Source organism: Anser brachyrhynchus (genome assembly GCF_964034855.1).
Source record: "Anser brachyrhynchus genome assembly, chromosome: 15".
In the NCBI taxonomy this organism is placed as follows: Eukaryota; Metazoa; Chordata; class Aves; order Anseriformes; family Anatidae; genus Anser; species Anser brachyrhynchus.
The window spans coordinates 9526647-9539132 of NC_137733.1; the positions used below are offsets into that span (position 1 = coordinate 9526647).

Consider the following 12486-nt stretch of genomic DNA (forward strand, 5'->3'; position numbering starts at 1 on the left):
TTTTTTTTAAGAATAGTCAAAGCCACAGTCTTATGAGCCTCACTCCCCATATGATGTGTTTCTAAATGAGATCTTGCAGCCTACTTTTTCTTTAAAGGGAGAGCCAAACACTGCATCAGCTTCCAGAATTTTGAATGCAAACATTTTAGCTTCAAAAGCTGGTTGCTGTAGGTGAAGAAGCTTGTAAAATTACTTCAAATTTGTTTCCATCTTTAGTATTTACAGTAATTGCTATGACATCAGTAGATAAAAGCCTTAGTATAGTTACCTTGTCTTCCGCTGTGCCCCATATAATACCAACAGCACTGACAAAATATTATATCCCGTGGGAATCCTTGATTACTGAAGCAGATTTCAAAAGCAGGAGAAGGAGCAGCTTCAATGCTGACTGGTAATCTACATTTCACTTCCAGAAGAGCACAAAGCGTTTGTGTTGTCTTAAAGGATAGCTGTACCTTTTAGAAGACAGAAAACTGTAGTTTTAACTGGCAACTAACAAAAGTTTTTGGAAACTTACTGGCATACATACTGATGTCCCTATCCTACATTCAAGCCCACTGATATAGTCAAATAAATAAATCTAATTAAAGTTTTGGATGTTTTTGCACTCCTTCTTTAAACATGATAATGAGGAACACAGTTGCCTTTTATCAGTGTTTGCCAGTGGTGTTTCTGGTTGAATAGCAGTGAAGCTCAATCACAAGTAACCAGACTGTATATACTGAATCAGGGAGAAGGAAAGAGCTTGACCTGTGTTTATGCCCTGATCCTACTTCAACTTTGCTTTTCTAGCATTGATAGGCTGAGATTCTGAGCATCACGGGAGTATCATTAGCCAACCCTCTTGAGTCTATTAATGGAAGAAATAGGTAGAAAACAATTTTAAATAAAAATGTTCCACTGCTCTGAAAAATACTGGCATTATAAAAGTATGCTGTCACATGAATTTAATAATATGACAGTATCGTTCAAGTTCATCTTCTAACTTACGTTCAGTGAAGGAAAATGGTGTATGGATCTGGGTTAAGAATAACTGTGTGTATTTTTCTGGCTTTTGAAGATTAGTCTTTGCTTATATTACAGGGATTATAGGAACTGAAGAAGCCTTTTATAAATAAACATTTGTTTACAAGAGTTGATTTATCTGCATTTCGTCATTTTCTGTATAAAGGTATTTACTTGATACTCAGTTCAGAAGGTCACATTTCCTGGTTTAATATCTGTGTATACCAAAACAAATATGCAGATATAGAGCAAATAAATTTATCATTGCTTTAATGAAATGGACAGATTATTTATTTGTTTATAAATGATTACTATATGTGAAGAGTGGCTTTTTGCCAAATATCTCAATATGAATTTATACACATTGATTTTTTTTTTTTATTTTTGTTTTTTCTCCCCTTCATTCATTCCTGGTATTCTAATTAGACAAAGCCTGCTGGTCTCAGCTGCCTTTACAGTTGACTTCATTGTCAGTTCTCAGATGGCCAATAGGGGTAATTTTGCATGGGTGACTGATTTCTTTCTTTCCATAATATGCCCATTTTCTACAGGCTTTGCTTTCTGCACACTTGTATTTCACTGGTCAATGTCTAAGCTAGCCTTTTTTTAGTATAGATTTCATTTGCATTATGTTTTCTCTTTATGTTTTTCTCTTAATAATTTGAGCTTTACCTTTTTTAGTGTAATGAGCAGCACCTTTACTTATAATAATAGAAAAATCCAACAAATATGTCTGTATGGATTTTATTCTTTGTGGATCTAAGCAAAGAATTGACATTCCAGTAATGTGGCATTATTCAAGTTAATGAAGGAGAAAATTTTTGACTTAAAAACAGTGTTTCGGAAAATTGCATTGTCAGAACTTCTTCACAAAGTTTATGTATAAAATATTTATATTGCATAATGGTGTTTTATGAGACTGAGGTTTTATGGCTACAAATCCTGATGCAGCATCATAACTTGCCTTAATTTATGTAAAGATTGTCAAAATGGCAATGAGAAAATTGAAAACGAATTAATGGTTTGTGATGTCTTCCTAATGTTGCTGTTAGAGCACTGATTGGAGACTATTTATGCTGCTGTTCATTTTTCATGTTCAGAGGATATGAGGTCTGATTTAAAGTATACAAACATAAATGGAAATTTCTCCACTGACATCAGTGGACTTCAGAATAGGTCTGTGTTTGGTTTCCTTCAGTCCAGGGCTACACTCTTAAGGAATGCATAAATATTGGTCCCACAAAGGAGATGACTGAGGCAACAAAGGGAGGGCTGAGTTTTATCATTAAAATGGGTAAGTTCTGCACGAGTAGAGAGCATATTAAGGGGGAAGAAAGCCACTATAGTTTTCAGACAGAAGCTAAGACAGAAGATACTTCTTGTGTTGTTATTTTGTCTTCTTACTGTGCTTTCTCTTATTCCTCTTCTTTTCTTGTCCTCTTCTGTTCTTGTTACCATTCACCTGTTCTACCTCATTCTCTGTTATATGACTCTGCGTCCCTACTTACCAAATTTCTCACGTTAGTTCCATACCATCTTTTCTTTTTACTACATCTTTCCTTCATTATAAATAGGTAGATAACTATATCAATAGTTTATGTTAACAGTTGTATACATATTATCATTATGACCACTTTGATAATATTTCTGAATGTATTTTTATAGTTTTATTGTACTGTAATATTTTGGGGACAGTAACTGTTTACTTCTAAATGTCAATAACTTACCTAGATATTTTTTTTTTGCTACTACAGTTATAGATGATAATGTATGCACAAAATTGTCCCCATTCTAAGGTCTTTATGTAGAAGTAGGTAATAACCTGAATGAAACTACATGTAGTAGATATTTTTTCCTAAATGTTTTGGAGGTGAAACAAGTGCAGGGCTAAACTCTTGGGGTTTCCAGCACTGTGAGTATGGAGGTGTGGAAGGGGTTGAATATCTAGCTGACACTAATGTATTTTACGTTAGATTTATTCATCCTTTTATATCATCAAAAACCATAAAATTAATCAAGACTGAAATTTGCATATTTTTTTGTTCTTAAATTTGTGAGGGATAGCAATTAAACAGGTGATTTAAAAGTGAAATGTTTTGTTTCTTCATAATCTATTGCCTTTATGTTTGAGGGTATTCAAATAAAAAAGTATGAGCCAGCAAAGCTGTGGAAGATTCAGAGAATAGAAGCAGGCAAAAGGGGTCAAAATATTGTGTGTTTTTATTTTTTTAATCTTCATTTAGCTATTGACAACATCAAGGAACTGTTACTTGGAGAAGGTGATAGAGAAGAGTTCAGACAGTTAGCAGGAGTCACACTTCAAAACGTCTGCTCATTTGCACTTCCTTTCTTCAGAAAGTTAAACTGGGTTATGCCCACATTCACAGTCCTTCAGAAATACGCCCTCCACATAATGCACAAAAATGTTTTCTTAATAAGGATTTTTTTTCTTCAAATGTTTTCTCTAATTATAGTGTATTTAGATTACTGCAAAAGAAAACCAGTGGTTAGTGTTTTCTTTCTGACTGTCAAATGGTTGCGTTAGTACTAATAATGTTAAGAGAGGTCTCAGTTCACGCTCAGTTTGGCCTGTGGAAATGTTCCAGGAGTATTTTTATCAAGTGTCTGTAGGAATCTTTCCCTGGAAACTTGTGAGGCTCATGCAGTGATAGTGTAATATGTGGTTAATATATCTAATTGCTTTTAAATACCAGGTCAGATAAATCAGTACTTCGGTCTCACTTTCTGTCAGCAGTAGCCTTCCTGCTTTTTAAGTAGATATTACATACTTAATAGTATGTATAAGCAAAGATTCTATAGACCTTTTTAAAAAAACATTTCTAGATTATTATTATTTTTTGGCTATAGTATTTCTAGATTCTCTGAGTGGGAATAAGAAATACTGGAAATATAAAAGAAATCTACTTTGACAAATTTACAGAGAAAATCTTTTGATTGTTTAGGCCAACAATCAAAAGTACTTTCCAAACCTAATACTTTATCAGAATCCTTTTTTAAAAGTTAAGGAGATCACCATGTTCATTTATTTGTCTGTCTTGTATTTCTCCCTATTCTTTGGTCTGTTCTTTTGTCTTTTAGATTATGAATTCTGTAGTGATTCTGTCATTGCATGTGTTCATACATGATATAAATATTCAGGAACAATAACCATCACAGTCAAATTAAAGGTGGAGTGGTTTGGGCTGTCATCTTGAAACTTCCAGGCCTCCAGAGGGCCTGATGCTTGTTGTGAAGGGTTACTTCATTATTTCAAGAGACTAGCTTTCTGAAAAGAGAGAAAAACCCTCGTCGTTTATTGACTGCACCTGGGTACTTCACTGTCACCTGCACTCCATCCTGTCACAGGTACTGGTGCTCTGTAGCTAGCACAGTGGTCCTGCAGGCACCTTGCTGCAAGACTAGACTGGTAGTTAGATTTGGAGGTTTTCTGTTACTGTTAGGAAATGGATTGGAATTAAAAGAGCAAATACAAAATCCTGAATTACACATGGTGAATTTTTCCTTGATTAATTTTTTCTTATATTTCCTTTTCAAGGAAAGAATCAGACCTATATGTAGGACAGATGGGAGCTTAGTGACAACTGAGGTTTTTGGACTGCCCAACAATACTGACTGTATACAAAGTCCATCAGTGTGACTGTGAGCCTGCTCCTTGTTTGCTGACAAACAGGAGCAGGTTCCTTGTCTGTTTTGCTGCCAAGAAAATGGAGGTTCTTCCCCCTCCTTGAAAGTTCATTGAGAAACCCAGATCCTCTCCAAGAGGAGATGAGACACACATAGAATCATTCAATTTCATGACTTGGAAGGGGCCCACAAGTCCAACTCCTGTCTCCACATAGGACCACCCCAAAATCAGACCCTATGTCTGAGAGCGTTGTCCAAACGCTCCTTGACCTCCATCAGGCTCAGTGCCATGACCACTGCCCTGGGCAGCTGTCCCAGTGCCTGACCACCCTCTGGGTGAAGAACCTTTCCCTAACCCCCAGCCTGACCCTCCCCTGTCCCAGCTCCATGCCGTTCCCTCGGGTCCTGTCACTGTCCCCAGAGAGCAGAGCTCAGCACCTGCCCCTCCGCTCCCCTCGTGAGGGAGCTGCAGGCCGCCATGAGGCCTCCCCTCGGCCTGCTCTGCTCTGGGCTGAATGAACCAAGGGATCTTGTAACTCTAGTGTTGCTCTAACAGCAATTATCTGTCAGTTATGGCGTAGAGCCTGTATACTTGTTTCTTGTTACCACGTTTTAACAGGAAAGGAACTAGTATGGTTAGTCCATCTTCATGGTTTTTTTGACTGTAGTCTGCCCAGGATAAGAGAATTTTTATGGATACTTCATGCCTTCAGTAAGAACATCTTTCAATACCTCATACATCTATTTAATGCAAGTCTTTTTTATTTCTTCTGGGTGCTATGTTCCACCTGCGTAATGTACTGTAATTAGTAAGTATCTCACATAATCAGGATCTGTAAAATCTTGATTGCTCAGAAAGCAAGAAACACGTTTATTGGCATTTAACTGTCCTCTGGTCAGTGCCTGCTTTATGCACATTTGGCAAAATATATACTTAAGAAAAAACATTTTATTGATACTTTTTTACAGGTGCAACTTACTTTATGCAATATATTATATATATCAAAATAGATATTAAAATGTTGAGTGTGTGGACATTTAAGAGTGTGCATAATCAAAGACTGAATAAGCAGAATATAGCTACCGTGCATTTTACTGTCAGTTTTAATCTTCTTGGAGTCATACAGCTGTCTTCTGCCACAAATGACATATTCCCTCTTTTCCTTGTTCACTGCTGATGGGTGATTACCTCTGCTCAGATTATATTTTTGTTTGACCTGAAGCCAATTGCATATATTCTCTTAGATAAAAATGGACCTGATATGACTTTTGTTCCCTAAAGCTGCCCTGCTGAAATGATTGATATTTGCCAGTGACTGTCATACTGAAAATTAAGTCCTATTTTTCATGCTTGATTTTATATTGGTTTCTCAAATTTAGTGTGGGATTCTAAACTACATACTTTTATAATTTATAAATGAAAGCAATGCAATGCTAGGGTTGGCCTTGCAGATGTATTCCTTCTTAGGAAAGTTCAGTGTCTTTGAAATAACTGCTGTAAAATATGTAGGTCTTCCTGTGATTTTTGCACTCTAAGATTTGGTTTTCAAAAAGATCAAAAATAGAACAGAGAATGAAAGCCTATCAGCCAAACCAGCACAGTCCAACTTCATATTTTTAAGTCTGATTATCAGAAGGAGTTAGCTCAGGAAGCCTTGCTTATATAGCACTTATAAATTCCCTTGAGCGGTAGAAATGCTAATTAATGTTCACAGAACTAAAACTGTTTAGCTTAATGTAAAGACCTCTTTTTATTTTTGCCTTATTTCCACTCTTCCAAACAGACTGAGTTTTTCTTTCACATGGAAATAAATGTAGGCCAAAACCCAGCTGACATGACGATGAGACCAGTTTAGCTGAGTATACTGACTCAAACGGTGTAGTCAGTAGAGCGCTAGGTAACAGTTAAGGTTGTGCTCGAAGTTGAAATGTTCCTTCAGTGAAGACAAGCCCTAAGAGAAAGGCCGCAGAGAGCATAGGAAGCTTACTAGGGCAGAGACTAATAGAAATTAAATTAAGTGAAAGGAAAATGTAAGCTGTCAAGCCTCCTAGCCTGAGCTGGAATATATTTATATTTCCTAAAGAAACGGCAAAAGTAATGCTTTAGCCAGTAAGTGCAGGACTGGATGAATAGCTTGTTTATCTATGGTCTTCGTAGTATATGCGTCTTTATAATATAAATAGTATAAATAATATTCCTGCAGAGTTTGCGTGTGTCACTAGTTTTGTTCAAGTAAACATAGTTTAAGACTAATACTGATTAAAAACAAATTTGGTAGTTAAATCCAAATCATTGCTGAATCCAAACTCATGTTGTGGACTTCCAAGTCAAAGCTGTGATCAGTCCGTGTCCCATGCAGGGAGAGTGGCGCCATTCTAACACTGTGCCAAGTCTACTGCTTATAAATGGTCTTTTCATAAATTGCAATATTACTGCTCTATATTACTCTATCGACTTTAAAGACTACATATTATATTCATTATAAAAGAAATCCATATAAATTAACATTGTTTCCTCTTCCAGATAGATGTGTTTTGATTAATGTATGTGAGAAATAAATCAACATCCATAGAAAATGTTTTTTGCAAAGCACGGCTTGATACTGTGATTTGAATTTTTGTTAGTGATGGCTGAAAGGTAATTATAGTTTCTCATTAAAAATAGTTGCAACAGAATCACCAGAAATGCTCTCAAATGACTGCATATTGTGGCTGAAAATTGTTGACTTTACATATCTGTTCCTTTCTTTTATCACCAAGCAATGTGTATACATTATCAAAAGTAAAATTTCAGCCTTTTAAGAGCCTCTTTAGATGTTCCTGAGCATGGATGCATGTTTATGCCTACACAATTATCGTTTTTTTCATTTTTCAGTACATTTCACTTTTAACTGAAATTATAAGGTAGCTGAATGTACTAAAAAGTATTTATGTTGTATGATTTTAATAATTAAGGTATAAACATTTATGTGATAAATTTGATCATTGTTGCATGCATACTAGAACCTCTTCTGCTTTACAAATGGCATGTCTCCATCTCTCACTCCCTTCCCACCACCCCCCCAAACTCTACCATAGTGGTAGGAATTCAAAATCCATGTAGAAGAGTAAGAAAGATTACTGCACTTGATATGCTATTTGTATATTACTGTTTTAAGGAAGAAGTGATTGTAGTGTACTTAAGATACATTTTTTAAAGGAGGTATCCTTTGCACCTTCTATCTCAGTATCTCAGAGCAATAAGATATTTTAAGTTTCAAGCACCTGAACAACCTTTCTCTTTTGTGTAAAATATATTGCTAAAGAAGACAGTCATTTACTTGTAAAGGCTGTCTTTTACAAAATACTATTATTTTTTATTTTTTATTTTTTATTTTTTTTTAGTCCTAGGCAACCAATGCCTCTGTCTCTCCACCTATCAGAAGAAGAAGCAAGCATAATAATCCAGTCGTTTTGGAGAGGTTATCGGGTAAGAGTAATCTATAATTACTTTGCTTGATGTTGAATTTGTAGGACTGTGAAGGCCGTAGGGAAAATCCTTACATAAATTTTAAGTAGGGGATACTATAAATAGCTGTTGAGACCCTCATGGTTCATTGGCTTTGGATGTTGCTCTGCCTTATGCCTGGTGACTACAATTTCTTCACAGGCGTTTATGCTGATGTAATCTCCCTGTTTTCCTCATAAAATCCACTGAAGGTTGGAACAAATTTTTTTTTTAATGAGTTGATCTTTGCCTAGTTGCTAAAGTGTTACTTGGCTTCATTCAGGGATATTTAAGTGAGTGTAGAGGTACACAAAGAGGACTGGTGAGGTCTGTACAGAAATAGAAGCGTATAGAAACAAAGATAAAATTGAGACAAAGAACAAGACAGGAGATACAGGAAAGGAATGAAGGCTGTTATTCAAGGAAAGGAAAAACAAAATGGTAAGCAGATATGGCAAGCCATACTAGTAATATAGCACTAATGCGGTCCCCAATTTGAGGGGGAAAAGAGAGGAACATAAATTAACTCTGAAGAAGATTGGCTTGTACTATTATTTTGGAGTGCGACAGCAGTGCTAAGCCTAGGGTACGATATAAATGATTTTGAAAATGCTGAAAAGATTCTGGAAGCCTTTCTTAGAAAGGCTCTAACACCTTCATGCTTTGTGAAAAAATGGACTTAAAATCCAAAAGAAGCATCTTTGACTGCCTTTTTCAAAATTTAAGGTTGTAAATAGCCTCCAGCTATAGCAGTAGTTTCATTGTGATGGACAGTAATGCATCTCTGTCTCTACATCAGTTGTTCTTTAAATCACAGTCAGAACAAAACATTCTCTGTTAAGTTCTTTACTATTTTAACAAGCATGAATACATAAGAGTTGCTACTCTAATGTGCCATGCAGACAAAGGTGACGAAATATCCTGAAATGATCTTCTTGACTGATAGATTTTTATGACAGTTGCTGTTTTTCGTTTTCCTTGATTTTTTTGTTGTTCTGAACAGAGATGGCATTGACACTAACATTAATTAGCATTGACAATATCACTGCAGGCATCCTCACAGTGGATTATTGCAAAGGCAAACATCCAGTAACAGTTCCATTAGAGCTGAGCAGTGCAAGGTTGCTCAGATACCTTGTGCTTCAACCAGAGGTTCCAAAGGGCACTGTCCCTTCTCATTGTGTTAAATTTAGAATGATAAATACTATGGTGAAAATTTTAAACCAGTTCCTAGAAATGCGAGGGTAACTATAGCTTAAAAAAGCAGAAGACAGAGAAAATAACTCAGACTATAAAATTGGCTGTTACATGTTTTAACTTCTTAGAGCTGAAAGAACTTAGGCTTTTAAAAATTAACATTAAAATCAGAATATAAAGTCAAAATCATTAGTAACAAGTTATTACACAGGGTAACGTTATCTTTGATTTAAATGAGAATTCATCACAGTAATGATAAAAGTAGATTCCAAAAAATTAGAAAATAGTTCAGATGATATGCTTTTAAAACAAATATCCCAGACATGAACCTTGTAAATTTTTTTAAATTTTATTCTTAAATGATGTCATATAATGTGTGAGAAGCCACAGCTGGTAATTTTTCATTGACACATCGTGTATGGAATCACTATTTTTGAGATACTTTGTTAGCTATATTGATGTAGGCAGTAGACTTTACTTAGTTCTGTAACTGACTGAGCATTGCATCTTTGCATGGATATTTCACTTGTTTCTGCCACATGTAGCTGTCTGCACGTGCCAGTATCAAAACCACATGAGATTCAGCAAAAACAAGGTGTCAGGCAGTAAGGATTTTTCTATGTGAAGAAAAGGAACCCTGTAGGTACAGAATATTGAGCACTTTCTGATAACAAAAAGTTAATTAAAAGTGTACATACATCCTTATCTGAAGCAGGTTTCAGAAAAATACTTGTTGTGGTAATAATAATTAATAGCTGTCATCCACAAAGTCTTTGCTAGAATCTTTCATACAAAGACATTTATGAGTACTTATTTCAAGTTTAATCAAGAATTAAATCCCTTAATAAAAAGCTGTGTTAGCTACAGAAACATTAGGCTGCACTCTGAAACACAAACAGCAATCCAATTACTTCTATAACCGTTTTCTGGTAAAAAGGAGAAAACTAATTAGATTGCAGAATGTTAGATTAGGACCTAAGCAGAAGAAAGCCACCAGGAAGTGATAGTAGCTATTGTGTGACCCTAATGGAAAAGGTTTCTGGGTGTAGAACTTGTCATAAAGAAAGGTGTAGGGGGTTTTGAGCAAAAAGGCAGTTTGCTGTTGCCACGTCCATTGTGACTGTGGAAATCTTGTGCTTGATTTACAAATATGAAGGCTTGCTCCAAAGAAACTTTAATTAAAATTATCTGTTTCCCATTCCTGGCGGAAACAATCTTGAAGTTCCAGGAATAAATAACATAATATTGGGTAACCACTGTAGTCCAAAGGAGTAATGATAATGTCATTTGTTGCACGTGTATATATGAGACACACCAGAACAGTCTTGCATAGTACTCTGAGGAGATCAGAAAGGAAGATGTCATCTTGAGAGGTCTCTTTAAGGCAAGCAAGAACAGCTGGAATAAGGCTTTTGACAGCTCTTTCATCAGATTTTTCTCTTTAATTCTTACATCCTCTTTTATTGATGTTCCATTCATCTGTCATGGGCCAAGGCAGTACTCCAATATCTGATGAAAACCCTGGATTGGTAGGTATCAATTTTCCAGGCACTTCTCCAATTCAAGAAAATGTATATCTTCACTCTTCTACTGCTGAATCTGTGCTTATTGCCATTTAGTCTCGGGGGTCTTTTTAATATTAACAATTTGCATAACTATTCTAGGCAGAATGAATTTTTCATTAATAGAATTTTCTGTAATGTTTCTGTCCAAAGCTTTAGTGTTATCCTTCCATAGTGCTATCCTTTTTTAATATACAAGCATTGAACCTAGCATTGAACACAGTGTATTTTGACTATATAAATCTTGTAATACTATGGAGCTTAGACTGGACAGCATTAGGTAAATATTCAGTGCTATTTTGTGTATAAATATCGTTTGAGCAAAAATTAAATCCAAATTGAAGTGGGTTTATCTTTATGTCTTACAAAGCGTTCTCGTGCTTTTGCTGTCATAATTTATTTTCCTTTCCAGGAAGGTGTGGTGACTAGCAAAGGCTGAAACCTAGAAGGTCACGCAAATATTTGCTGTTCTTAACAGCAAGTATAGATTCAGTCGGGTGACTTGGGTTTTTAAAGAGACACGTTAGGCTTTCTCTCAGTTCTTTGTTAGACTCCTTCAGTGCTTCATGCTTTGTTGATCTGCAGGAGAGTCATCAGTTGTTTGGGCAAGATTTAAACCTTAGATTACTTACCTGGAGATTTGGCTGCTGAGTCATGGCTTTTTAATCATGCTAGAATTGTACTCTGATTTACGAAATAGAGGCTACTTTCTGCTAAATTATCAGAGCTATGTTAAATTAGAGTTCATTAAGAATATTTGGAACACGTAGATAGGATTCTGCTAAGTTCCTATCACCTGTTCTACTGAAAGTGACAGATTTACATTCCTTTTTCTTTCACATTTCTAAAAATCTGGAAGCTCACGTTCACTTCTTGGTTTTGATATTGGACCTTGCAGTATTTTAATATATTAATATATTGTATTTTTGAAACATTATTTGATGGTTTTAATTAAAAAATAATATGATTTTTTTAGCTAATAACATTAATGTTTGTTATTAATTTTAAAAATTTTATATTAACCTTGAAAGAACTAAATATATCTTTTATAGAAGATAATACATACCTGTATTAGTATAATGGGATATTTTAAGAGGCCTGGGAGGTATCTGATGTCAAGTCACTAAGTAAAAGTCTTCCCTGCCTGTATTGATCACACAACCTTGCATTGTATTTCTGCTCTGTCAGTGCACTGAAATATATATCTGAAATCTGGCAAGTTATCTTCTCTGAAGTGGATTGAAAACTACGCTTAGAGTACAGTTGCTGTCTGTTGCTTTCATGGTTGCACCACAAAGGAGAAATTCTGTGTGGAAAGAATACTTTTGCTAAATAATTCATATTGTTTTGTTTAATGTTTTTAACAAGTGGAAAACTGCATCCTTCTCTTTTGTGCTGTGTGCATTTCAGGAAAGCATGTGAAAACTGGGATGTAATGGAGTGGAGTAATAGAGTTCAAATCACACAGCAAACTCATTACCATATCATGTAAGAATAAAATAAATATAAGAAAGTCACTAGAAAATTTAAGTAGTCAGCTTCATGAAAGTAGAAACATGTCCAGGAGAAACCAAGCTTATTGCTGCTTGT

At 35.4% G+C, this 12486-nt stretch overlaps 1 protein-coding gene across 4 annotated transcripts in view; it reads left to right on the forward strand.

Moving 5' to 3' along the window:
• The window catches only part of IQCK (IQ motif containing K), a 61460-nt gene that overhangs the window by 21165 nt on the left and 27809 nt on the right, over positions 1-12486 (forward strand). For all 4 annotated transcript variants that reach the window (XM_080556517.1, XM_080556518.1, XM_080556516.1 and 1 more), the window contains one exon: positions 8035-8119. In XM_080556517.1, coding sequence (XP_080412643.1) covers positions 8035-8119 — 85 coding nt within the window. The remainder of the gene's footprint in view (positions 1-8034; positions 8120-12486) is intronic.